This window comes from Tachypleus tridentatus, chromosome 2 (assembly GCF_004210375.1).
Source record: "Tachypleus tridentatus isolate NWPU-2018 chromosome 2, ASM421037v1, whole genome shotgun sequence".
NCBI classification, from domain to species: domain Eukaryota; kingdom Metazoa; phylum Arthropoda; class Merostomata; order Xiphosura; family Limulidae; genus Tachypleus; species Tachypleus tridentatus.
This window is the reverse complement of record NC_134826.1, coordinates 121,906,673-121,934,426: the sequence shown is the minus strand read 5'-3', so window position 1 is coordinate 121,934,426 and position 27,754 is coordinate 121,906,673. Positions and strand designations below refer to the sequence as shown.

The following is a 27,754-nucleotide window of genomic DNA, read 5'->3' as shown; positions in this document are numbered from 1 at the left end:
ATTGTGGTTCCCTTTTAAGAGTCACAATCTCTCTAGTTTGATTTGAAATTAGAAAATGGCCGTGATATTAAATAACTCGACACCAGGACTGGAAAGGCCAACTTCAGGTGACTAATGCTGCTGTTTGAATTATCCATTTGAACTACCCTTTAGTCGTCCTGGCGAGTTATTTTTACAATTTTGCTGCGTGTCTTTTAACACTTTTATTACTTTACCCTTTGATAATGGCTGTAATGACACACAACCCAGAACCAGGACGGGTAGGGCCAACTTCTTCTACTTACCTGTTAGTCTTTCTGATGGGTTATGATAATTACCATTATGCTACAGAAAGTCCTTTATAACTTCTCTTTATGTAGTTTCTCTCTTAGCATTGTAGACTGGATGTCAACATTGGTTTTATGCTGTTTTATTTCACCTTCATTTCCTTTTATGAATTTTACTACATTTACTTTTACCTTTTTTACTGGACGTTTGGCACAGATAGCCTAGCTGCTTTGTGCCATAAAACACTAAATCAACCAACCAACCTACAGTTCTTTTAGAAGTTTACTGGAAGCAATTTTTAGTCCTTTTTTTTTTTTTGTCTTTCAGTTTTGGAATACTTGAAATATTAAATTACATAAATTTATTTTTTCACTGTGGATGGTGGAGGAGTTCTGTTTTTCTGAATACATAAGTATCTGGTTTCTAATCTTGTTACAATGAGCCACTATACAGACAGAGAGTATAAAAATCATTATAGTGTAATTTTTTGTATTACATTAAGCTTTTTAAGACTTGAATATTCAAAGTAATTAGGAAATGCAAACATTTAATTTTGTTTTTCTTCCAGATTTTGCCAAAACTGTATGCCTTAAGTAATGTCACCAACACATCTGCATTCTCAGAGTAGTAAAAAAGACCGATGAAGATTTGCCTTTTCTTTAATCACAACTTTTGTTCATCTCCTAGAATAATGGCTAGTGTGTACTAACTTTGTGGTAAATGAATATTAAAAAAGATTTTAAGAGTTTTTTTTGTACTTGGTGCTAAAGTTACTTTCTTTGTTATAGCATAAGCAATTCATATTTCTGAATGGTAACTAGAAGTATAATCTTTTTATTTTGAACACTTTTTTACATGTTTATTTTTTACTTTACACAATGCACCCTTTATGCTGATGAAAAGCAAACTAGTTAAATTTTTGGAACGTCAGTGTATACAATGTCTAAAATTATTTTAAGTTAGTGTTACTTGAGTGATCCCATCATTTTCTTTGAACATTAACATATAACCATTCATTGCATTATTGTTACTGAATGGGAAGTTTCTAGCTCTTTTTTGTAATTATCCTAATAAATATCAAAAGTATCTAATGCTTCTGTAATCACTGCATGGAGAAATTAAAATATATTTACAGCATTCCCAGCACATGAGAAATTTATACTAAAAGGGAAAAAAAAAAAAAAAAAGATTTAAGTGCCCCATAGTGTGAGTGACTTTTGAATTTATGGATTACACAAGTGTTAGTTAAAGATAGATAATGAGATATGAGATGACAATTGTTCAACCAGTTTCAGATATTATACTTAAATGCAGTTCCTAGACAGGTTCCAATCTAACTAATTGCATACAATATTTTATGATTTTTTGTCATAAACAGTGCTGTTTACACTGCAGTACTCAAGAGTTTGCAAGGAATCTCATTTATTTTATTCATTCTTTTAATTAGTGAGAAATTAGTTTTGTTAGTTCAGCTTCTAAATATTTTAGTTGTATTATGAATAATACAATTTTTCATAAAATGGCTAATTAACTTTATGATTATCCCACACATTAACAGCACAAAAACGATTGCAGGTTTGGTTAGAGCAAGGTATTGAGATTAAATTTGTTTTTTGACTCATGTTTATGTAAAATGGACATTGCTTTTTCTTTAATTAGAGAAATAGCTTTATATTTATATTAAAAGTTTTAATCTTGAATATGACTTGTGATGAATTTCATTCAAACTATATATAAAATGATAAGTTAGAAAGAATATGAGAGATTGGACCCAATTAAAATCTACTACATACTGGTTCACTAGTAATCTCTGTTTTGTATTAAAACAGATATGGTGTTGTGATCATATGTTTGTAATAATAAAACAACACTATTACGTGTAGTAGTTAGTGAAAACCATATTAAATGGGGAATGCACTGTGAGACCACCTGCGATGGAAGAGAACAATATTTGTTTCTCTAATATCGATAATTGTGCAGTTTGTTTTGTTTTGGTATATCATGGCAATGTTGTATTGGAACTACATATTTTAATCTGTTGTTGTAGCCAAGGAGTTTTTATTGTTGTTTTTTTAAATTTCATATGCTCTTTTATAAATATTTTTGTTATTTTAGTAGAACCTTGTATGTTATGATTGTATCAATACACATCTGGGTCATTCCATGCCAACTCACCTAGGGCTTCCCAGTTCATGCTGTAGATTTCCTTGAAATATTTTAAGCAAAAACGTCATTTTGATGTATTCAGCTATGCAGTACAGCTTTAAGATTTTGTATGGGTGAATAAATCAAAATTAACTTTTTGCTTGATTTTTTTCAAGATAATCTATGCCACAAATTGGGCAAACCTCTCTTTATGTGGGTGATTTGGCATGGAATGACCCCTATGCATATTATAATACTCCTGATAAAGATTTCTAATTTGATAATACCTGGTACAGATCTATTTGGTCAATAAGTGAAATCTTTCTCACTGTGAGTCAGCCCGTAACTGTCATACATATGGATATAGTCAGCTAATATTACATTTGTGTCTAGAGAATATAGATGTAGAGAAGTGTGGCTGAAAACTATTTGTCTTTCAATAATCTAAATGAGTATAATCATATCCAGTCAACTAACTTCTTTATACATCCAAAGCAGTTGGATGTTTATGTGATCAGATTACTTCTGGTATTTGTTCAAATTAAACATGCATGTCAAGTTTGATGGAAGGTTCCATGAATTATGACCCAACTGCAAGTAATTATGTCTTAATATATATATATTAGAAATTGATATGTATAATTTGATTTTTCTTAAATGTAAGTTATTTTCTGTAGCTTTGGTACATTTTAAATCGGTGCTTGAGATTACATTAATGATCAAAGAAACCTTGATTTCTTATAAGTCCATAGGACTGCCCAGCACAAAATTTCTGTGATAAGTAGTGGAGAGCAACACCCAGGTTTCTCTCATTTAGAATACTACAATTGTGCCTACAAAATTTTAAAGAAACTCCTTCAGTCAAAATTTGTATTTCTATTTTTTTTATAGTTTTGTGCTAAGGGATCATATCGTGGTAGCTAGGCTGGGCTTATTGTGTGACATATATGAATAAAACCTCACTTTAAATTAATTATTATTAACAAGTTCCATAAGTGGTGTATTATGTGCAATCTTTTCAGTTTGCTCTGTTGGACTATTAATATTTTTTTTTATTTCAATTGATGAATGATAATATTTAATAAAAATGGTAGAACAACCATAATTCATGGTAAAACTTTAGAGAGGTAATGGTATTATTGGATTATAAAAATTACTATCAACTAGAAAAGCACAATGGAATGTTTAATTCAGTGTGGTTTAGATGAGTTTTATTGTTATTTTAGTATTATAAATGTAGTATCTTGTTCACATTTGTAATTGGTCTTAAATTTTCAATTATGGAACTGGTTATATAATTATAAATTCTTTGGCTTGGTTGTAAGTTATCAGTACAATAATTATATATATTTTATTTAGTTAGAGTAAGAAGCTGTGATAATGTCATTTATCTTTTTATTAACATATAGATTTGTTCAGCACATCTTTAATTCATGTCTAAACTAGAAAGCTCTATATTGCTGGGGAAATTCAAATGCATTTCCCTGCTTTTAAAGTCACTTAATCAGTATTAACAAGAAAAAATCTCCACAGCACAAGATTATAATTGCAGATAAAAGTGTGAGTGAAGTTACCTAGCAAGTTTAATGCTTTTCTATAAAAAAAAAAAAAAAGTGATATAACTAGAAGTATGTACAGTTAATCTAAGCATTACAAAACCCAATGTTTAACCTCTGTGAAATATTGTTTGGTTCATACTATAAATTAAACATGAAAACAGTAAAGCCTGATGTTTGATTAATCTTCTGTTGTAAATTGTCTTTTTGTTACATAATGACAAAATTAATTGCATACTCTTTCATAAGAATGATATGCATATGCTATTCCAATAGCATGTCACTATATCATTGATGTATTTGGTTCACCACGATCACCTAACAGTGCAGTGTCACCAAGTATAAATTTATTGTTAATGAGTTATGTCATAACATTTTGTATGATTATTTATTAATATAGACCTCAATAAGACAATTTGAAAACAATACATTGTTTTTTTCAATGAATCTGGAAAAACTTGTTGGAGATATATCTGGGTTCTATACCACACCTTTATCCAATTCTAAGCAATAACATAATTTTGAAAAAAAAATGCTTTGTATTAAGAAAAGACCACCTGACCCATAAAGCCATTGTAATGAAATTGGCTGTGGAGTTCTGGTACCATTAACAACGTAAAATATGAAAGTTCGCAAAGGCTCAGAAGTTTCCAAATAGAACTTGAAATCCAAAACTGTTTAAAGAGAAAAACTGTCTTAAAAATAAAAAACAAAGAGTATAATAAGTATCCTCTTTGATACATACCTGTTACGTCCTTGGTGCAACTGTTAGACTTTTAATTGTATCTTTGAAGCCAAAGTACAAGTATGGTGGAGAGTTTTCCAAATTTTGTGGTCTTGGGTTTGACATTGCAGCAGTTTGTTACAATGAAAACAATGGTATTTTACATTAGTATATAGTTAGTTATCATATTGAACATGCGTCTTAATGTGTCATACGGATTTTTCAGGTCTGTGAACTTACTGATTTCTATTCCCTGCAGTGGACAGACTGCAGATAGTTCATTATGTGGTTTTACAGTAAGTAAACAACAAAGTAGTACGAGACAAATAATATCATTCTTATAAAGTATTAGGGTATTAAGTGCGATATAATATTGTTAAAACTATGTATTTGAATATTATCAAATTTCTAAGAGAAAAGAAAAGACCCGACTTTGATACAAAACATGAGTAAACAATTTTATTGAAGTTTGTTAAACACCTCCCAATTAAAAGTTTTAATCTTTACAAGTGAGAGCTTACAGTACAAAAAAAAAGGCAAACAATTTGACAAACGTAGTAAAAACATGACCAGGCTTGATATTTCTGTATATTTTAAGCTTTAAAAATTAGTTTCTGTCATGAGGTAAACTGGCTTACACAAACTGAATAAACCCAAAAACTTTTAAGATGCAAGATTTTATTTGTAGATTTTATCATTCTTCACCACCAAAACTACACGCATTGTAAACACATTTCGAAAACAATTTCAAATAATTAAATGCTTGAAGAAATTTATACAAAATTCAATGTTTACTGAGTACGTATTTAAATTCACGCAGATTTTAGAATGAACGAGGACAGATTGTTAGGTAATAACTAGAAACTCAGTTAAAAAAAATTGTAATTTCTAATTCCACTCCACCTTGTGTAGCATTTCACTTAGAAATGTTTAAACAAAACTTTTTTTTTTTTATACGTGAACACGTTTTGCATTAGTACTATGATAATATGAGCACACACCGTTATAATTAGCCAGGTTTAATTACCAGGTGAAATAGTTTCATATATTTACGCCGACTGTGCAAACAGCCATCAAGTATGAGAAAACGGCTATATTTTCCATTTTCGAGCTACTGAAATGTCTACGTATACTGTTTCATACACGTATTTATCATTCTAATTGACTAGAAAAAAAATTTAAAGTAATGTTAAAGCTGAGATGATTATTCTGGCACAAAGTTTAGAGTTATCTCCTTTTTTTGTGTGTAATTTATACAAAATGATTTAATTTAATACAAAAAAGGATTTACGACACATTTATAGGTGGCATCTGATCTTAAAAATTCATTTAAATAGTGCAAGTATACAGATTATAAACAAATGTACAAAAGTTTTCACTTTTGCGAGATACAAAAGTCATAACTACCATACGTAAAGTTTGAATGGACTGGTAATTAATAATAAATGCGCGTAGTGATAGAACGCCAAACGTTACGAGTTGGAAGTACATGGTAAAAAGCTAAAACGATGCAAGGGTGTATTATTAGGAGTATTTTTCCAAAAAGTATGATGAATTTATTTATTTACAGTTTTGGATAACTTACATCGGTGTAATGTTAAAGCATGGTTGCCTGTGAGACTGAAAAGTGATGTGACGGCTATTGGTTTCAGTATTTTTTCTTCTTCAGAAACTCAATATAGCTTCTAGCGGTATTTGTCTAATATTAAGAAATCAACAAAATATTACGATCACCCCATTCCTGGATGTCAAGATTTTTTATCTTAAAATAGTAGCGTATTTAGGTAGAGTCTAGAGAGGGCTCAGCTGCAGGGCCCATTGATAATTTTATGCTATATAAAATTACATGGGATGTAGGGTCCACACGACCTAAACCCACCACTGTGTTAAAAAAGGATTTACTGTGTTAACTTACAGAATAGTTTTACTAAGTAATGCCACTTCTCTTTAACTGCTAGGTTCTTCTATCTTTCAAATAAGTATTTAAGCATATGCAAATTGTCAATACTTAAGGTAGTTTAATATTTACGTTCATTATAACTTGAAAAAGTAGTTTTTAGTCCCCATTTATAATTTTTAGAGCATCTCGGTAACTGTTAAAGTCTCTTTACATTAAACGTTTGAATCGGCGTTACTCGCACATATGTCGATACCGAATTTCATAATTAGCATTAAAGCCAGGACTGCTCTTAGGTAATAGGTATTTAGCCCACGATCACGGTAGTTATTCTACATTATATAAATAACTATATATATATACACACACACATTAAAAATATTAATTTTACGTCTGTCTTAAAAACATGACGAAATAACAAAGTCCTAAATACAAAACCTTAATTCATAGTCAAATATGTTAACATAATAATTACATATTTTCCCAGCATATTTAACTGTTTAAAATGATAAAAAGAAGAAAATTCTTAGATACGAAATTTACCAAGTTATGTAACAAGCTTGTTTATAGAAATTTATTTAAAGTTTTACGCCAGTGTGAATTTATTATGATCCTTCAGATAATATTTTGATAATAATACTAATGATATGTTTGGATATATAGTGTAAGTAAAATGCATTATTAGCAACGTATAGCGGGTTCGCGCCCGCGTCGCGCTAAACATGCTCGCCCTCCCAGCCATGGGGGTGTATAATGTTACGGTCAATCCCACTATTCGTTGGTAAAAGAGTAGCCCAAGAGTTGGCTGTGGGTGGTGATGACTAGCTGCCTTCCCTCTAGTCTTATACTGCTAAATTAGGGACGGCTAGCACAGATAGCCTCTCGAGTAGCTTTGAGCGAAATTCCAAAAATACAAATAAAACATAAAAAGCAACGTATATTGCGCAATTTTGTTTTTAATGGGAAAATGTTCACAATTTTCGCCACGTTGTGTGGTTATAAATATTAACGTTTATAAAATAAAATAAAATGAAGGAAAAGAAATGATACTATAATTTCAATAGTGTGACGAATTTGATATGTTCTCGGATTTTGATCCGTTTTTTTGTAAAATATGTTTTTGTAATCGTCTTTGTTTTAGAGCAACTTAATTAATCATGTAAATTCAAATTAATGTTTTTATACTTTGTTATCAACTTATTAGGTGTTCCAAAATTATCAATGCTGAAAAGCTTTATAACAATGTTTAAGGATACTATTCTTCACTCACGCACCAAAATAATTAAACCTCAATATAGTAATCAAGTTTATTACCATTTGGATTTAATTAATAACTAAATTAATTCTTAATATTCGGCCCTCCAGTGGTACAATGACACGTCTGCGGACTTTCACTGCTAGAAGCCGGTCTTCGATACCCATGGTGGGTAAGGCACAGCTCGCCCTTTGTACTTAATGACAAACAACAATTTTAATTTATAATTTATAATTAACAAGGTTTAAAATAATTTGAAATTTATAAAAAATATTTTAAAACATTAAAAATTATGTATTGCACCCACGCAGAATTTTTAGTAATTAATAAATGATGAAATAAGCGGTACAATTCAAGCGCGAACAACAATTTTCATCGAGACCTTCAGGTAGAACAGGTCAAAATTGCACCAGACTCTCCCAGATCGCGAACAACAAAACGACTAAATACCAATCCGGACGATGCCTTCTTCCAATCCATCTTAATGGAAAATGTTCCGTGATTACCAGCATATTATAGGAATAAAAATTTACCCTTTCCTTTAGTTTGACATTACAGTTTATATCACGTGAATTAAAATAATGTCTGAGGAAGCAAGAAGTACTAAAAAAGGTAAGTACCACCTTTAGATTTTAATTGAGTTGCACTTCACTCCCTCATGGAATCCACCCTTCGTTTTCTGAAGGTCTTTTCATCTATTCAAAATCGTTATTATTCACAAATAATTTCGCTTTCATTTTCATTTAAGGTGAACATACCAAGCAGATGAAAATGTACAAAGGCCCAATCAGATAAAAAATTAATAACCAAGATATTTTGCATCACACGTTTGGAAATCCATAGCTATTTAAAATAGCCGTAACTTTTTTATTGTTGTTGGAGATAAATTTAAATGAAAATTATATAATACTTTACGATTTATTACTGAATGTATGAAAAGTACAGGAGAAAATATTCACAGATAATATGTCAATATAAAAGCCTGTACTCGTTAATTTTTATTTAAAACAGCGTGTCGTCTGCCATGAATAGTTTTATGTTCACAGTATTTGAATAAAAAATTATAACTTTTACAACTATTTTACGCAGTAAGGAATATGTTAGGATTAATTCAATCGCAGATGTGTATGTATTTCAAAATTATGAAAACAAACATGGCTTACAAATACATGCGGGTAATATTACATCATTAATTTTCGACAGTAATAACCACATTGCGGAAAATTGCTTCTTGTGTCTCCCTTGACGCTAAGCCTTACACAATATCAAGAAAGTTGATAAAACCGAACGACAATAGTACATTGGCAATAATGTCTGACGAATTTTAAAAGCTTTATATGCTATAAGACTCTAAGACATATTTAATATATTTACACTGTGAACACTGATATATAATAAATATTTCGGGATTACTGAAAGATCCTGACATTTACAAAGGAACTTTATATACTGAAAAATATTATAACATTCGTACATAATTAGTTTCTTTTTTTTTAGCGTGAATATTTTGTGAAAGATGCAAAGCAAATATTGAGTCAAATTTAACTTTAAACATACTTTTGAAATTATGGAGTTCATACGTGCAGCATTGTAGTCTATCACAGCTGAGTGAGCATGAAAGACGACGGTTGGAGTAAAAGATAAAAGTTAATCGAAAAAACAGAAAGCTTTCAGCATTAAACCACTTAAAAGTAAAAAAAAAAAGTCAAAACTGAAGTGTTAACCGTAATGACTAGAAATAAAATAATTTGTTATTTACATAAGTATTTTTCTTGTCTGTTCAGGATCAATGACGTTCTATGTCACTGCTATTCCGCATTATTATTATTTGGAGATTAATAACACATTTCCATTTATTGTCTGTTTTTCATTTGTTTCTTTTTTCTACATGTAAAAACAAAGGTCACTCACTTGCCACTATTATTATGCAAAAGAGAGATTGGTTAGCTAGCACCAATCATCTTCGGAGTCACTTTGCGGTCCCATGTGGCCTGTCCGTAAGCTTACTAGAGATGGTTCTTTATTCACTTTTTCGCGTAGTCTTTCACGTTCTCTCTGACCCGGCTTGTAACCGTTAGGCAATGGAGATGGAAGCTGACGTGAACCCCTTCCAATAGCTGCAGCTGCTTCAAAACTAAGGGGTTCACTAATATGGCCAAGAGTGCCAACATTTCTGTCCGTATATGGCAGAATAGACTGTTGATGTCGATCAAGACCATGAGTCTTCTGTTGAGTATGTGGCAAGCTAATACTACTACCAGTTCTTTCTCCTCGTTGTAGTGAGGGGCTGTAAGTCTTTGCACTTGAAGTTATTCTCTGGCGCCAGAACGGCAGTTGAGATTTTGGCAGATGAGTAGGCGAGGCGTTCACTTTGGGAAAATTAATACTAAAGGGGGTTTTATTATTAGGCTGGGGCAGTGTAGGTGAATGAGACACAATGGGAAAATTGATACCTTCCACTGATCGAACATCAAGACGCAAGGTTGAGGGTTTGTTGGGGGTTGGAGGCAATTTCCTCCCTTTTGGCATTCGCTGTAACGGTAGGCTATGCGCAGAGGCTGGACTTGGGCTACGTGATCTCTGTTCTAACTGGGTTCTACCATAGTACTCACTGTGGCCTGGAGTGGAATTCGGGCTGGGACTACGTGATCGCCTATAGAAACACGTCGTCCGGTATTCTGGGCTAACACTTCGACTCCGCTCTCGTAAAGGAGATGTTCTCCAGGGCGATGGCTTGCCTGGCACAGAGCGAATCGGTGATCTTCCTCGAAACGTTCGCCCTTTGCCAGAGATGCCGAACTCATCACCCCTAAGTTTAGCTACACATACAGAGGGCAGAAAAGAACTGAATAAAAATGTCTCCTTTCCAAATTGTTTTCAGCTTATTTCCGAGAAGCTTAACCTAATTTTAGCTGCTCATTGCAAGCAGAAGAGAAAAATTTCGACAAGACTCACATACATGTTTTACATAATAAATATAGAAATCATACAAAACTTTAAATGTGTAATTCTTGTGTATATATATATATTTCACATATAATTTTGTGCTCTCCCTTATGCTTTAAACAATAAAGAAAAACGAAAACAAAAAATGTATCTCAGAACGGCTTATATGGGTATGAACACTTTTATTGATAAGCAGAGAATAACTTTTCGACCTTCCTAGGTCATCTTTGCTAACCTGAAGTTCCGAGATACATTTTTATTTCAAGTAGGTTTCTCGTCATCAAGAAGAACGAACAGATACTTAAAGCTGTCCTACCTTTCGCTCTTCCTCTGCGACTTGTCTCATACTTTACTCTGTCCACAATATCAGCCACTGCTTCAGAAAATCCAATGTCGTGACCACCCCGTCGAGGAGAAGGAGACCTCATGACGGGGGTTGGAGATCTTCCCCGTCGTGGGGGAGTTAGGGACTCGTGCCTGAATCTTTCTGGGGAGGGAGATCGCGATCGGCTGTGGTGATAATCGCGGTCACAAGGATGAAGATGAGTTTCTTTTTCCTACAATTTGCAAAATATTTTACTATATATTTAGGTTTTATTTTGAAAATTCGGCGTTTCTTTTCGAAATTTTGCCTCTGTTGTTTGATGAAAAAATTAACACGAGTTAAACTTTTATTTATAGTATTAAATACACAAGAGAAAAGTCCAATATGTAAATACAAAAGTGTAAATTATAAAGTTTCATAAAAATACACCTCGTTAACTGTATCGTCAACCGGAAAGCCTTTATGGAATACTTTGGTATTAGTAACAGACTACTACAAAAAATAATCGAATTCTTAATTCATACTGTAAAAAAACTGACAAGATAAAAAAATTATATTTATAAGAATGAAATACGTTAATCGCAGGTGGTCAGTAAATTAATAAAACATTTTTCGTATAGTTTTCTTAAAAAATACGTGTTTTTGATATTAAATGGTTTGAATAATTAGTTTACTTTAAAATAGTTAGGCTTAATAAGAGGTAGTTAATTCAACAATATCAGTTTTACAATTTAGTTTTTTTTTTGTGATAGTATACATAAATCGGTTTGTGGAAAGAAGCCGTTCTGCACATGGATAATTCTCAGTAATTACAATTTTTTAATGCCAACGAAATATATAATTCAAAAATAAATAAAATGAACTATCTGTACGATCAATATTTATTGATCGCTAATATAAATGAAATAAACCAATGTGCTTGTATAGGATCACTCATACTAATCATGTATAAAAAGAAGAGTCTCTAGAGGCGCCATTTTAAAAATTTATAAATAAGGGTATTTTCAATCGGAACAGCAACATTTTTGACACAGAAACATAGGTCTCCTAAGATTAGGTACAGCCATTCCTAATTTAAAGCTATTGATCAGTGGCTAGTTTTAACCGAATAGCGGGATTAACTATATTACAATTATAACGCCCACAAAAACTGAAATTGTATAGCGTGTTAAGAAGCATAATCCAGTTTTGTTTTTACTTAGACCTTGTAACCTGCTGTTTCTCAAATTTACCACAAGGGCCAAGTCCACAACTACAAACAAGGGACAAAAATACTTGCCTCCATCACACATGCTTTTCTTCTACATAAAAAAAAAAAAAAAACTGTTAGAAAACCCCGAGTGATATTATTTATTTCCATTATATTTTTATTCATTATTTATAATACGTTTTATCATTGTGTGAATGTGTAATCAGTTTTCACATTTTACGTTTAGCATGATAAACAAGTTGCGCATCATCTTAGGTTGGTTTGTTACGTTTTTACACGTCTTCCCCTTACCGTTCTATTTTAAATGTGCATCGTTTATATCACGTTGCAATATTATAATAGATTCCTTTCCACAAGTTACTGGAATGGTAATGAGATTCCACCCAATTTATGAACAAAATTTAATGAAGCATAATAAATATCATAGTGTGAGCGAAATTTGCAATGGTGTGCGATTTTTGCGTCACCCCTTATATATACACATATATAATCAAACACGTCGAACTGGTAGATGGTAAGGTTATTTTCTTTACAGTACAACTTCAACTTCTCTGAATTATGTATTATTGTAAACAACTTGCGAGTTGTTAGTGGGTAATCATGTCTTACTGTATAATACGAGAACTGTAACCAATTCTTAATTTTTTTGTAAAATTAAATTCAATATCAAATAGGGTATTAGTACTTTTATTTACATTTATGGGATGGTAATATATGAAGATTATTCACTTACATAAACTTCGAGAGAATACTTAAATATTTTCGTAGCATACACTTTTAATTTAAACAATAGAGTAACACCCTTCAGTTTTCAGTACGAAGAGCGAATAATTTTGAAGTAGAATCATGATGACTGAAACCTAACTAAAGCTATAGTTACTGAATTTTAACAACGCTTTTCTGCTGGTTCCGTTCAACTACCAATATGCTAACCTGAAACCCACTAGCCACTGGAACAAAGACGTCTCATTAGTAATCCTGTATATTTGGCAAAAAAATTTCGGCTAGCTTCGATGGCTTTAACCAATAAAACGTCAGTTATAGACTTTATGTTTGTAGTGACTTTGCACATAATTTTTTAAACCTTACAGACAATAAATTAATAAGCTTTTGTGGAAACTCGTTACTGATGACATGATAAACTAAATGTGAACAACATCTTAAACGTTTTTTTTTATTAATGTATTGAACTGAACACTTAGTAAAAAGACAGGTTATCAAGTTTTAACTTTTTAAATACGAAACTTACTAAACGGATCAGTTTACTACTTGATATATATTATCACTATTAAGAATTAATAAAAGGATTATGGATATTTTATAAAAGTAATATTTAGATATACCTTAAGAAATCTTTCAGGTTTAAAAAGTTTTCTAAACCATTTGTACACAAAATTTCTCATGAATTTATTAGTTTCAATGCTCTTGATAACATACAAGTTACACAAAAATGAAAAAAAATGGAATTAATTCAGCAGTCTCCTGGTGAGGTCCGTTACGTATTTTACAGAGAAAATGTGTGATTTCATCCACTGTACGGTTAGTTGTTTTACATTGAATTTGATGCAAAACAAAAAAAATTACTCAATATATACACCTATACCGAGAGTGAACTATAATAAATCAATGATTTGAGAGTTAACGTGGGAAAATGATTCATTTTGTAAATGAGTTTTAAGATGTAACTTTGTTATCTGTATTAAAACAACCCAAATACACTAATAAAATATTAATTAATTATCATAAAACTGAAGGCTTACCTTACTCATTGCATGATTTTTATCACACATACTCCACGTTGTTCTTGTCATTGGTTTTCTTTAGGAAGTTTTGTTTTATGTCACCTAACTCGAATTTTAAAACCAAAATCTACTAATAAAATATGTTTCCAAGAAAATCGTCTTTGAAATATTTGTTATATAAACATAAAATGAGATATTCCAGAAATGTTTGGAATGTCTCACTGTTTGACCTTTGAATAATCCACAACTAATGTAACCATACAAATAAGAAACAGTCAGTAAGCGCTTACGAAACAAAAGAACAACATAAGACAGGAACGTCACATTTTTAAATAAACAGAGCACAAGGAGCGTAGATAACACAGAACAGTTACAAGGGTCACCCACTCACTTCCTCGGGTCCTGGCTCCCCGTCTGCATTATCTGTTGGTGGTGGTTCCGTTACGTTCACGTCCAACATTTCGATGCCCTGTTTACACCCGAGAGTAATTCTTATAGTTACACATTTTTACTTCTTCTCAAAACTTAAGACATTTGTATAGTAATACCCAGCTAAGTATACAGTGATACTTCACTCCAAATGACCATCTAGAAATGCATAACCAGCAGCAAACCTGTGCTCAATACAAGATGAAAGCAGGAAATTGTGAGAATACATTGCTGAGAATTGCAGGAATGTTGCTCTTGCAATTCTGAATCCACTGTACTTATTCGTAAAGAAGATTCACAATATTCACACTTAATAAAAAAATATATTTATGTGAGCAAATTCACTTTAGTTGTATTGAAGTGCTTTATTTATAATCATGCAGGAATTAAAGTGAAAATAAAAATATTACAATAACTAATACCGTATAGAGATTTCATCAGTAATATACCTATTCTATTTCTAATGTTCCTTTCTTTTTATGTGTACAAGAGCGTAAAATGTAAAAGATGAGACAGAATTTGGAGTTTACAGTTTTGATTTAAATTCTAGTGTGAACACCTGTGATATGTTACACACGTAATAACACCATCTACAGTAAAAAAGTTTTTGTTGCAAATCTCAGGGTGGAATACATTATAAGTAACTTTTGTTTGTCAAGAACAAAATTAGTAATAATATAAAAATACTCAGAAAAATTAAAATTCAATTATACTTATCTTTGGAGGGTGTGTTATCATTGGATACGTAAATGAGTACAATTCGGTGAAGAAGGAAGCATACGATTTAATATTTGTTGAAGACAAACTGATGATATGTATATCAAAGTGCAGCAAGAGATATGTGATATCAATCTTGTGGAGAAATGTCGTTAACATGAAATCAGAGGTATTATCAACCTTGTTAACGCTTATAAAGATGATTAGCAGTGGTAACATGTGATTCATGTTACATGTTGGAGTTAAATTCATCCAGTTGTCAACGAATGCTTAAGACCTTTGGTTTCAATCCAGTGATAAATCAAAGAAAACCCAGATTAGTTTGTAGAAAAGGGAATGATCAAATTGCGATATATTTTTCTTTCTCAGTTGTTTGACGAATCTGCATGAGAGTTAGAGCTAACACTAGGTTGACACTGTGTATTTAAGTATTAATTTCAGAGCAGATATTACACTATGTAGATAGATACGAAAAACAATCTTTGGTTTGAACTTCGCGCAAAGCTACACGAGGGCTATTTGCGCTAGCCGTCATCACCCACCGCCAACTCTTGGGCTACTCTTTTACCAACGAATAGTGGGATTAACCGTCACATTATAACGTCCCACGGATGAAAGGACGAGCATGTTTGGTGTGACGGGGATTCTAGCCTGTGACCCTCAGTTTACGAATCGTGTGCCTTGACCAGTTGGCCAAAATGAGCCCAACAATCTTTACCAAGCTAGAACTGTTACACTTAAAGGGTTGAGTATCCTACATTAAAAAGGTTTTGAATATGAAAATTAGTAAGATACATGACAATCACTACCAGTATAAAGTAAAACAGATGTATTTGTTCTACACTTTGACAATGTTTGGCGTTTTGTTGGTAGTGTGATGCTATCGAAAAATTGACGCAAAATATTTATAAATCTCATATCACAAAGTTCTGCTCAGATTACGGATATAGAATTTGCAAAATGAGGATATATCTTGTATATCATGGCATTGGAAAATAAAGGAATATGGATCAACTTGGACACTAGTATATCTAGAAAAAAATCTATTACAAGTCGTACCCAAGCTGTAGCAAGCCACATGTGACATGTGAGAATTCATGAACATAAAGGTCAATGATAAAAGCCAACCACATAAACTAGGCAACAGTAAGCAATACCTTCAAGAAGGAAGAAAAATCTCTATTTGGAAATGAGGCCAACAGAGTACTAGTTCACCAAGATAAGGCTTCCTGTTTAACCATCGAATATTTCAAGCAGCTGAAGAATAAAATGAATATTCATGCTGTTTACATACACACACATTTATATATATATACATATATATATATATATATATACTTGTTAAATCACCTATGAACGTTTGTACAATCATACTGTTGAAACAGGTTATAATAATATGTATTTCTCGTACAGCATATGGACTATGGAAAGAAACTAGAAAGATATGGTATGCTTTGGACATGACAACCTCACGACAGAACTTTCTGCATTGAAAAATACGCTGCAAGACTATTGCCAAGATGCAAAGTATGCTTGAATAGAGACATAATTTAAAACTAAGACGGCACATTTTATGCTCTAAATTTCGGTGCTATTGTTTAAAACTGATCATAAGCAAGTACAATCCTGTAATAAAGGTCTCATGTGTATGAATATTATTGTAGACTTTATGTGAAACGTATTATCTTTATTTATGTATACATCATATTCGAAAATTACAATTTAAATGTATAAAGCTGTTAAAGCATCCTTAATAAATATGCGTGACATTGTTGATATAAATCCTTAAAATGAAGATGAATTTTAGCCGCGGCATAGTGGCTAAAAGAATGGCTCTATTCTCCTTACCCCAAGTACAAACGTTTAGTTAATAGCTCCGTCATCTCATGAACAATTTGAGATCTAATTACAGTTTTGGACTCGGGAGGACAAACCCTTTCGATTGATGCATTTGATCACGCCCCAGGTCTCATAAATTAATTAACTCTAATCCTACCTAAAATAATTTCAATTTGAGGGTAGCATGGTAGAGAATCTGATGAGTAATAAATTGAATCGAGTATACGTGCGCCCTAAACTTTGTATTGGTGACACACAAAAATACAGCTACTAAAAAGGGCTCATAGATTACTTTAATCCTGCATAAAATTCAATTGATGCGGAGGATATTGAGGACTACATTTCGGTTTTAAGACCTTGCTTTCGTTTTTCACAAATCACTGGTCTCTTGATTTCCAATGCTTCTCCACTCTTGAAATACGAAATGGTCAAATTAAAAGGAGTATGAAAATTAAACTATGTGATTTTTGTTAATGACACATTATGTCCATCACATTTTTTATCTTCCTTACTCATCTCAAGAAATAAAATTTATGCTTCCTATAGAGTACAGTAGTATTGTTAAAATAGTAATGTCGTCAATGTGAACGAAGGTCCCTGAAGAGCCGACTTAGGGCCTACTGTGACAATTTCTCGAATAATATTCATCAGGATACCACAGGGGTTATTAACGGTTTCTCTGTTGATGAAGGAAAGATAGAAAGTTTGAAAGATTAGCAAGAAAATACGTCTGTTGTTTGCGATCTCATCAAAACATGCGTAAATCAGATATTAAATGAAAATTTGTGAAAAAAAATGTTAGGTAGGCTTTGTGTATTTGAAATTTGTCATACTTATCTGAAATAGTGTATGTTTAGAAGAGAAAACATACCTCTATGCCACTGGACAGAGTTGCGATACGACTATTTTATATATATTGCAGTTTTGGGAGAATACCTGTGTAAAAATGTATGTCATTCGATTGTTTTCGTTGTGCATCTATGTAGCTAAGGGTGTATCTCACTTAGGTAATTTTATCTTCGATGAAATTGAATTTATAATGATATATTTGGTTAACTAACTTATCATAACACGGTACAGGACAAATAAAAAAAAAAAAAAAACGTGTAATCGACGTACCCTGCGGCGCTCTCCAATCTTACTCAAGTGTTTTGCATAAAGAAACCTAAACCGAAAAAAAACACACAGACAAAAGAAAGGAGAACTAAACTAAACAGAGTTCTAAATAAAAGATGTAAACAAAATCCTGTCACACTTCTCTTTCATATCAACAATGTGCCGAACTCATGCAATACATTTTTTCCCAAGTTACCATTAACATGCTTTCCATTGAAAATGCCTTAACGATGGCAGGAGTGCAAAGAGTTACGACTGCGCATATTCTATACAATAAATTGTAATTTTCAATTAAATACAGTTGAACTTAAGTGCACTTTTTCCATCATTCACTAGTGCTTCCCAGTAGACTTAGTCTATAGATAATAGATAATATATATACTAAAAAAATTATAAATCAATCAATAAATATCAGATCATTATTACATATTTTTGAATCCATTGTTTCAAACATTAGACAGACAAATTTTCATAATTTAACGGCGACGTTAATATAATTTTTTTATAAATATTTAAATTATTAAAAAAATGTAAATGTCCACTTTGGACGAACAAGAAAGGAGACTTCTCACTGAGCAATATTAAATGTAAAAGATGTTTTCGCTCGTGTTACCCGCTTATCATTACTAATTTCATTTCTTCTATCTTGTCCCTAAGATCTTTATTGTTTTCGGTCATGCACTATAATATAAAAAATACTTTTCAATACTATACGATCTATTACAGCTTCAACGGAGCTATTCTGCAATACGGATTGAATTTCTAAATAAATTCTGAAAAGCTGAACAAATATGGAGAATTGTTCGACGTATTCAAAAGGCCCAGCATATTTATCATTTGAATACATGTTACTGTCTCGAAAAAAATCAAATAAAAATTATAAATTTATATCTGGCGTAACTACTCTTCACGCACACATCTTACTATAATGAACACAGCATGTATGTCAGTATCTATGTATGTGACCAAAACTCCTGTTATATTTATTGAACGGTGTCACAAACAAAAATTTTACACTTTTGGTATTTGACATTCAGACAATCAGAAAAAAAATGACTCTGGTATGTGCAAGAACCATTTCTTTATAGTGGAACACAAATTTCAGGTTCTTTCCTCACTGCAAGAACACGACTTTCACAATGACTGTATGCGAGGACTATTACATTTTATTGATGTATGTTTTAGCTGCAGTACTAAAAAACTAAAGTTCTGAAAAAACCTTTTTTTTTCAATAAATGGTACCACTTTTAATATATTACAGCTTATATCAGTAAAGTACATGAAAATCTTTGGCTCTGTACATTGAACTGTTTTAATGCACTGACTAAGGCCACAAATCCGTGCAGTATTTTATCTAAATTTTATTCAATGAGGTATTAATACCATAATTGAACAAACAGTCGCCCGGGGCGGCGCTTCTGCTGGTCCACTTAATGCTTATATTCAGTGACAAAGTGCGAATACAAGATTTACTGACATCAGACTAATGGTTATCTTTTAAAGATTTGGTTTGAAGGACCAACGCATTGTAAGTTTTTTAAAGCTATAACAAAACGAACAATAAATGCAGGTATAATAAACGAAATGTGTCATTATTTGTATATCATTCAATAAATGAAATGTTTTGCCCTTTATCCTATAATCTCATGATTTTGGAAGTTATATGTTCACTGGGTAGGGTTCAACATGAAACAAATTCCAAATGACGCTAACCCTTTTCAAATTGGTGCTCTGTAAGTGATGCGTTACTTGTGACACAAAACCAAGATTCCAGATTAATCTGAAAAGTGGAGATTTCAAAAATACATAGGTTTTACTTGATCAGAAAACGGAATTAGGAGTTTTACAATCAGTCAGTGTATATTGAAGTCTCGTAACTTGTCTATAGTATTCCTCCTGATTTGATTGCGAAGGAAATGATAATTTTGTGGTTCTTTTCCTTTCATCGGGTATTGTATTACTGTACAAAGCATGTTATCTACTGCTTCATGATATATTTTGGTCAATTAGATCTTCACAAGATACGACAAGGATCACGTGTGGATCCAACAGAAATAACGAACGTTATAAAAATCATTATCGTCACGTCACGTTGAAACGAAAATTTCAATACGTCTTTGTTTCGTAACTCACTTGAAATCCTATCACACTTAAACACGTATGTTAAAGAAACTCACGTCATGTTTTATAATGCATGAAAAATGTCAAATGTGAATCAGTATAGTTATATTAAAATAACAAGAGCTAAATCAAATATACTATTATACAGGGTGTTCGGAAAGTCACTGTGCAGTTTTGTAATCATATACATATATAACTGCACAGTGACTTTCCGAACACCCTGTATATGCCTCAACACATTACGCTATGAAATACGTATATATAATGTGCTTTTCACAATTTGTAGTAAAAATGTGTCCATCTAACCAACCATCTTGATCCTAGTTATTCTCATAGTTTCGGGCAATACAGGTCAAAGGTCCTGATCCTTTTGTTAAAATTCAGCTTAAGTGTGGAGATTGGATGTGTTTGTGGCTCTTTCTTGCAGGTGGAGAGTCGGGGAGGTTTTAACTCCGCGATTATTAACGTATGTAAGGCATAAAATTTTGGAGTTTGAAATAATGGTATATCCGCATATTTGAATCGTCTCTACAAATAAAGGCTCGATCTCCATAGACTACTTCACGACCGACAACCCGTCACATAACGGAAGTGTTGAAGACAATTCAATGCCTTCTCACTTCCAGTAACCTAAACACACAGCAGTGTCATGGTGGCTGGCGTAGAAATCTTTCTTAAAACTGTAGAGAAGATACCTCACACAGACACAGACTGACAGAAACAACATCAGATCTTTACTTATATTTCTGCAATAAATCCAAAGTAGTTTATTATTTTCCTACCAGTAATAGATATTTCAAATATGGTATACAAAGCCTACCACGAAAGCTTTTCCAGTTGATTTATATTAAGATAAACACCAACATAAGCTTTGCATATTATTAGCCTGATATGATGACACATCTATACTGTGACAAATTATCATCTTTGTACAGATTTGATGGTAGTAAAGTATGGTTCCACCAAAAACACAGCATCCAACAGCGTGATATAAACATAATTTATGCTAAAACTTGACTTATGTATTTTAGGCTCCTAAAATTGGGTCTCGTCTCGTCTCGTCCCATATCGCTGATGGATTTTGAAAAGTTTATATCAAGGAGGAAGGCAACACGAATCTTCATGTTTTGCACAAAAGATTCATGCAGTGGTTTGGTTTGTTTTGAATTTCGCGCAAAGCTACACGAGAGCTATTTGCGCTAGCCGTCCCTAATTTAGCAGTTTAAGACTAGAGGGAAAGCAGTTAGTTATCACTACCCACCGCCAACTCTTGGGCTACTCTTTTACAAACGAATAGTGAGATTAACCGCACTTTAGAAAGCCCACATGGCCGAAAGGGCGATCATGTTTTGTGTGACGGGAATTCGAACTCGCGACCTCAGATTACGAGTCGAGTGCCTTAACCAGCTGGCCATGCCGGGCCTCATGCAGTGGAAAGTATATTGCAGAGAAACAGCAGACAACCAGAGTCATCTGCGGCTGTAAGACCAGACACTTATTCTCGTATCTTATCATTTATATCAAATATTGTCCATAATTTTTCATATGTTAAAGACGGTAGATCAAACAAAAAATGATATCCTAAGAATCAGATGATTAGGTCAATAACATCGAAACAATTTGAGGGTAAAGTATTTAAAATGTAATTTACCACACTAATCCGAAATTATTCACTTATTTTAAGAGAAATATAAATGTCGTTCTAACTTGTGACAAAGGTAGAACATGCTACTTTACCTTAAGTTACTATTTCACAAAAAGGTAGTGTATATTTAAGTAAACATACATACTACACGAACTTTATAAACACAGTAACACTTCTGATACAAACAAATAGATGAGTTATTTGTTCTACAGCACTTTTACAAGTCTTACGTGAAAAAAAAAAGTGATGCTAGTCTCCAACCATGTTAGTTTACAAAACCACACGTGTATTTTAGAGATAGGTGCTTTAGGAACAGTCTCTGAAGTTTACATGCAAGAAAATTTGTTATACATGCGGCTTCGCGTCAGCCATGCTAGGAAAGATGTGAACCCGTGAGGTAAGCTTAAGTTCAGTATACAAAACCATGCACCCTGATTTCTGCCAACAGGATTGTTGAACCCGACCTGCGATCCGGGAGGTTCGCTCTCTCCGCTGTTACGCTTTCTCCGGCTACTTCCCCGACGAAGGAAGCTGAAAGACCGCTGCCACGTCCGTTCAGGGGTATCTAGAATTTTGTCGATGCTACTTGGAAAGAGGAAGAAGAAAAAATAAAAACAGCGATATAAGTTGAAAGCTTTGAATGTAAGATGATGTGGATCATTAATATCTTGACTACATTTCTGTGTACTGTTATCATGCGAATTTCCAAAATTACGATCACTGAATAATCACACACAACCAGCGGCGTATTTAGGTATGGGTTGGAGGGGGCTCAGTTTCAGGTTCCGTGGTCTTAATGGGGGCCTCATTGATAATTTAATTCTATGTAAAATTATATGAGATGTGTGGTCTACAAAAATTATTAGCCCTTGGACCCACACAACCTTAAATCCGCCACTGTACACAAACAGTTAGTAACAATAATTACAATCTGCGTCCGAAAGAGAGGAATTTAGTTTCGTTTTTGTTTTGCTTTAACACTCCTACGAAACGTGGGGCCTAACAGGCCCCAGAGCAACTTGAAAGGTTATTAATATTAGGCTAATAATTTTGTATTTAAATGAAATTGCCATTTAAATCCATTAATGAATGGATTAACGAGATTCCCACTGTCCCTATCTACTATCTAGCGAAACCACAGCCAGGGGAACGGGCTTGGAGAAATCAGGACTAGAAACATCTTTTCGTAGGAGTGTTAAGTTAGTGTTTTAAAAATCATTCTCTCCATCGTAAACGCCCATTAGAAAAACGAGTAACTTCGCTTGACCACAAGTATGCAAAGTAATCTGGTAAATGTTAGCGTGATAACAAGCAAGTTCAACACCTACAACCTCAACCACAAGGATACAATGAAATGTGAAGTGCTTGTTTTTAACGACATTAACGATTCCAAGTGTTTAACACTATACTAAAACTATAATATGCCAGTTCACCCAGAAAAATTAATTATTTTAAGTTTGGCCAATAATTTTTACTTTTTTATTTTATTTTTTTACAGTTTGGCTATTACATTTGAGTTTATTCAAGAAAGCTAATATTTTTTCCATTTATCCGGAAAAATTAATTCTTTGGCTTATGTGTTTGTTTTTCTTATAGAAAAGCTACATTCGGCTATCTGCTGAGTCCACCGAGGGGAATCGAACCTCTGATTTTAGCGTTGTAAATCCATAGATTTACCATTGTACCAGCGGGGGACGAATTCTTTGGCTAACAACACTATACTTCTTTTGAGTTCCTTCAAAATTACCTCTTTCAAAACGACATAAAATTATCAAAAATATATTTTTATGACTACCTAATTAATGTCTCTATTAATTTGTCTAGTTGACAATAAATCTGATAAAAGTTTTAACAGTTATACCTCAGATAAAATCTGGGGCGTGTCCATCACTGTTTACATGGTGTGAGAGGAAAATAGACTTCCTTAGCTACGGTGAATTAACCACTGAAAATTGATTAAAAAGTAACACTTACTGTAGTTTTTAAATGATGAAATAGTTTTAAAAAATAAAAATACATGTAATTAAATAACTTAAAGGTAGCGATTTCCGTACTGAAGATTAAGACGAATAATAACTTATTTATTAGCTGATTTTTTTTAAAACTGTGGAAGGTGTTACACTTATAATTAGCCCCTTCTGACTAAAAAAAAAAGAACAAAAAATGAAAAAAAAAACTATCACCTGAGTCTCGAGTTGCGGAACGACCCAGGTCGAGATCGAACAGATCGGCTCTCAGCATCTTCGTAATGATCTTCATCCTGATTAAGAGTTTCGTGACTAGCAGCTCGTGAATTCGGGTTTCTGACTGCGCCCATTAGGCGACGTAGCAAGGACGGTCGCTAAATTTTGTAACATTATCATCATTACTATACGTAAGTTTGGACCGAAATATCTTCATATTGTGTATTATTTAGTTAAGGCTAATTGTATATATAAGAATGAATAAAGTAGTTTTAAAACAAGACGACATGAAATGAAAGAACACGGGATTGAATGCAACTAATCCGCACAGGTTTCAAACATGTAATCTGAAGAATGGTATTCCGCTTTTGTTATTAGATTTTAATATAATTATGAAAAAATTATTACAAAATTTACGACAAAACGACATACATGCTCAAATTTCAAAATAATAAAATACGGTTGACGTTTTTAGAATTTCAGATAAAATTCTAAACAATGAAAAAAAAAACATACGAGAAAGATAAATAGAAAGAGTAAAATATAAGAAATTACCGATGAGTCAGCCTGAGAATTAGTAGATGGGGCATTTTCCTCCTGTGAACAGAACAATCATACAATAATCACACACAAATACTTACAGGTCGACGGCAATTTTCAACAAAACACAGAATACCTGAGTAACAGAGGAAGTACTAACGTTAGTCAGTTCTCAAATAAATAACTGAAATAACAAATAAATAACTGAAGTAACAAATAAATAATTCAAATAATAATTTCCAAAACTTGTTGGGTCATTGCTGTATTTTTTCGTTACTAAGCACATAGCTGCAAAATGAGCTAGAAGCACCGAGACCATCACAGGGATTGAACCCTGAACTTGGGCCTTACAAGCCCTCAAAGCTCACTTCAGAGCCATTGAAGACATTATTTTTTTTTTTTAGTTTTGACAGAATTATTAGCAGCAACTGATAGCGGTGTTTAGAAACAAAATAAGAAGAATCCAAGCCTGTATTGATGCCAACGGGGGGTCACTTTCAACATTGTTTATAACTGCCATTTATATTTACCTCCTGTATTCTATATTGAAACATGTCTGTTAATAAATATATAAGTGCACAGCGACTTTCCGAACACCCTGCCTTAAGTTTAATAAGCTTGCTCTATGCTGCGTCTTATAACACTAGGAAGTTGTACTTAAAGGAAGTTTTATGTTATAAAAAACTATTAGGTTTTCAGTTAAATGTTCGAAAGTTATAAAAACTTGGCGAAAGAGAAGAAAAATCAAGCCCTCTAGCGATCGTGACAGAGTAACAACTAATTTTTGAAGACAAATCACTTATATAATTTAAAGTTAACATGTGATATCCTAAACATAAGTAACACAATAGTCCGAGGAAGGGTTCGAGTTATATTGGTTTTTTTATATAATGATTTAATTTTGGTCGTACGTACTTTACAGAAGAATAAACTTTCTATAATCAAGTTATACTTCAAATAGACAGGAAGATATAAGTATGAACGTCGAATATAATGATTTTTTTAAAAGATAGTTTAATGTTATCCGAGAAATAAACAATTTTTTTTCGGAAATAAAATCATAATTTTTCTATGCAAATCAATCACTAAAGAGAAGTATTCATATTTTAAACGCAACAACAACAAAAGAGGCATCTAACGCAAAAAGGTACCATAATATTGACAACGGTAAATAAACAATTATGATACTTTTCGGCTATTGTAATAATTAGGAGAAAAACAGAAATCAAATTAGTGACCTACAATTCATTTAATTATAGGAATACGGGAAGCTATCAAACAAATCTAAATTCGTGGGTGTATTTCATTTGGGTAAAAGTACATGCACAATATTTCAAATCTAAATTTGAGATACTATTGGCTCATTATATATCAAATCACTAAATTCAATACAGTTATCGTTTAAATCGCTACTTACTGAGAGGTTTTCTTCAGTTGGTAATTGTCCAAATCGTGTGGTTTTCCAGTTCTCTAGAATCAGTAAACCAGCATATATCTTCCCAACTGTAAGGTTTCCTTCCCGGAGAACTGATTAGTCAGAGAGCAATGATTCACGAATGAGACAGAGTTGAAATTTAAAAATTATAAATTTAGATATTAAAGAGAAAAACGTAGTTAGCAATTACATGAGGTGTAATTAAAACGAATGCAAATAATAAAAAAGCTAGTAAGAGGAAAAGGAATAATGGAAAAGTGGAATCTAATGTAGATATAAAACAAGATCAGTAAGAAAGACTGCATACCTTCACTCTGTCACATTCACATAAAGAAACTCAGAAATCATTCTCATACCTACAAAGATGCCAAATATTTCAAATGACTGAGCGTAATGATTGTAGGCAGAACCCTTTCACAGTTTTAGTCCTTTTAGATTTGCCAGAAACAAGACAATCTGGTGAACGAGGCCTCTTTTTTTCCATCTTGTGAACGATCGCATTGGGGTTTCTATGCCGCTTAGAACACGAGAAATACCCATCTACGCGAGCGCTGATTGGCTGACAAGCACTGATGACGTAACTATGGATTCCCCCACATATGGAGAAGTACACTCAAACTATTGGTAGACGTTGGAGATACAAATATTTTTTATTATTTCAAGCACAAACATGATTATCGCAAGTAGCCATTTGGGCTATGTCTTTTATTTATTATCAACATTTATTTGTATCTCACTAGAAATTTTCTTTTCACCCTTTTCAAGCCCTAGGGGAACAATTTATCACTTTATTGTATAGGCCTATATAATATATAATAATTTGGGAGTTGAAACAAGTCGTAATATTTGTCTGTATGAGCGTATAGTCGTAATGTATACACCAAAATCGTAATGGTTGGCATCTCTATATCTAGAGTGATCAAGAATCTGATTACCTTTTGGTTGGGTTTGTTTTTGAATTTGAAAGACAGTTAGTCATCACCATCCACCGCCAAATCTTGGGCTACTCTTTTATTAACGAATAGTGGGATTGACCTTAACTTTATAACGCCCCCACGGCTGAAAGGACGAACATGTTTGGCGCGACGGGGATGCGAACCCGCGACCCTCAGATTACGAGTCGCACGCCTTAACACGCTTGGCCATGTCGGGCCGTAATACAATACTGAGAGAACATGTGTGAAGCAATAGGCTAAACAGAAAAAATAACACATTAGAAATAAGACGTCGAGGAAAGAAACTGAATATAACAAAAGTCAAGAAGATGGGTGACAACGAAAAGAGACACCGCAGGTAAAAAGCTACAGAAAATAGCAGACAAGAATATTAGTAAATAAAAAATGAAAATAATTTACGATAAAAATCCTAAAAAAATATTAGGTATATTATGCATTTTTTCCTGATTAGTTCAAATAATCATTGAATTATTACTACGTATTGTGAAAAAGGTTTATCGTAAATTCGTAAGTGCATCTACTAAAAATAACTGTTGCTCGAATAAAAAAAATATGCGATGTTAAAATGAACTATTATTTGAATTGTTCCTTTTTAACTTGGACTCATTATACTCTGTAATAATTTTTCACTACATGCTGATAAATTATCAAAACATCAACTGTGCGGTCACATAGAAATAAAACTGTTAAAATTAATCAACGTTCT

The 27,754-nt window shown here is 32.7% G+C and overlaps 2 protein-coding genes across 8 annotated transcripts in view; one reads left to right on the top strand and one right to left on the bottom strand.

Annotated features, from left to right (window-relative positions):
* LOC143244983 (RAB6-interacting golgin-like) overlaps positions 1 to 4,153 on the top strand; it is a 35,518-nt gene extending 31,365 nt beyond the window's left edge. For all 7 annotated transcript variants that reach the window (XR_013025409.1, XM_076490620.1, XM_076490623.1 and 4 more), the window contains one exon: positions 836 to 4,153. Coding sequence is in view for 6 of the 7 variants with exons in the window: in XM_076490620.1 (XP_076346735.1) it covers positions 836 to 895 (60 nt within the window). In the remaining variant the exon portion in view is untranslated. The remainder of the gene's footprint in view (positions 1 to 835) is intronic.
* Positions 4,154 to 5,133: 980 nt separating this feature from the next.
* The window catches only part of LOC143244981 (voltage-dependent calcium channel type A subunit alpha-1-like), a 336,700-nt gene continuing 314,079 nt past the window's right edge, over positions 5,134 to 27,754 (bottom strand). Inside the window, exons 42-48 of the mRNA XM_076490619.1 lie at positions 26,075 to 26,184; positions 24,673 to 24,714; positions 24,118 to 24,275; positions 22,399 to 22,516; positions 14,459 to 14,536; positions 11,107 to 11,347; positions 5,134 to 10,663 (exon numbers count right to left, since the gene is read on the bottom strand). Of these exons, the coding sequence (XP_076346734.1) occupies positions 9,792 to 10,663; positions 11,107 to 11,347; positions 14,459 to 14,536; positions 22,399 to 22,516; positions 24,118 to 24,275; positions 24,673 to 24,714; positions 26,075 to 26,184 (1,619 nt within the window). The 3' untranslated portion in view covers positions 5,134 to 9,791. The remainder of the gene's footprint in view (positions 10,664 to 11,106; positions 11,348 to 14,458; positions 14,537 to 22,398; positions 22,517 to 24,117; positions 24,276 to 24,672; positions 24,715 to 26,074; positions 26,185 to 27,754) is intronic.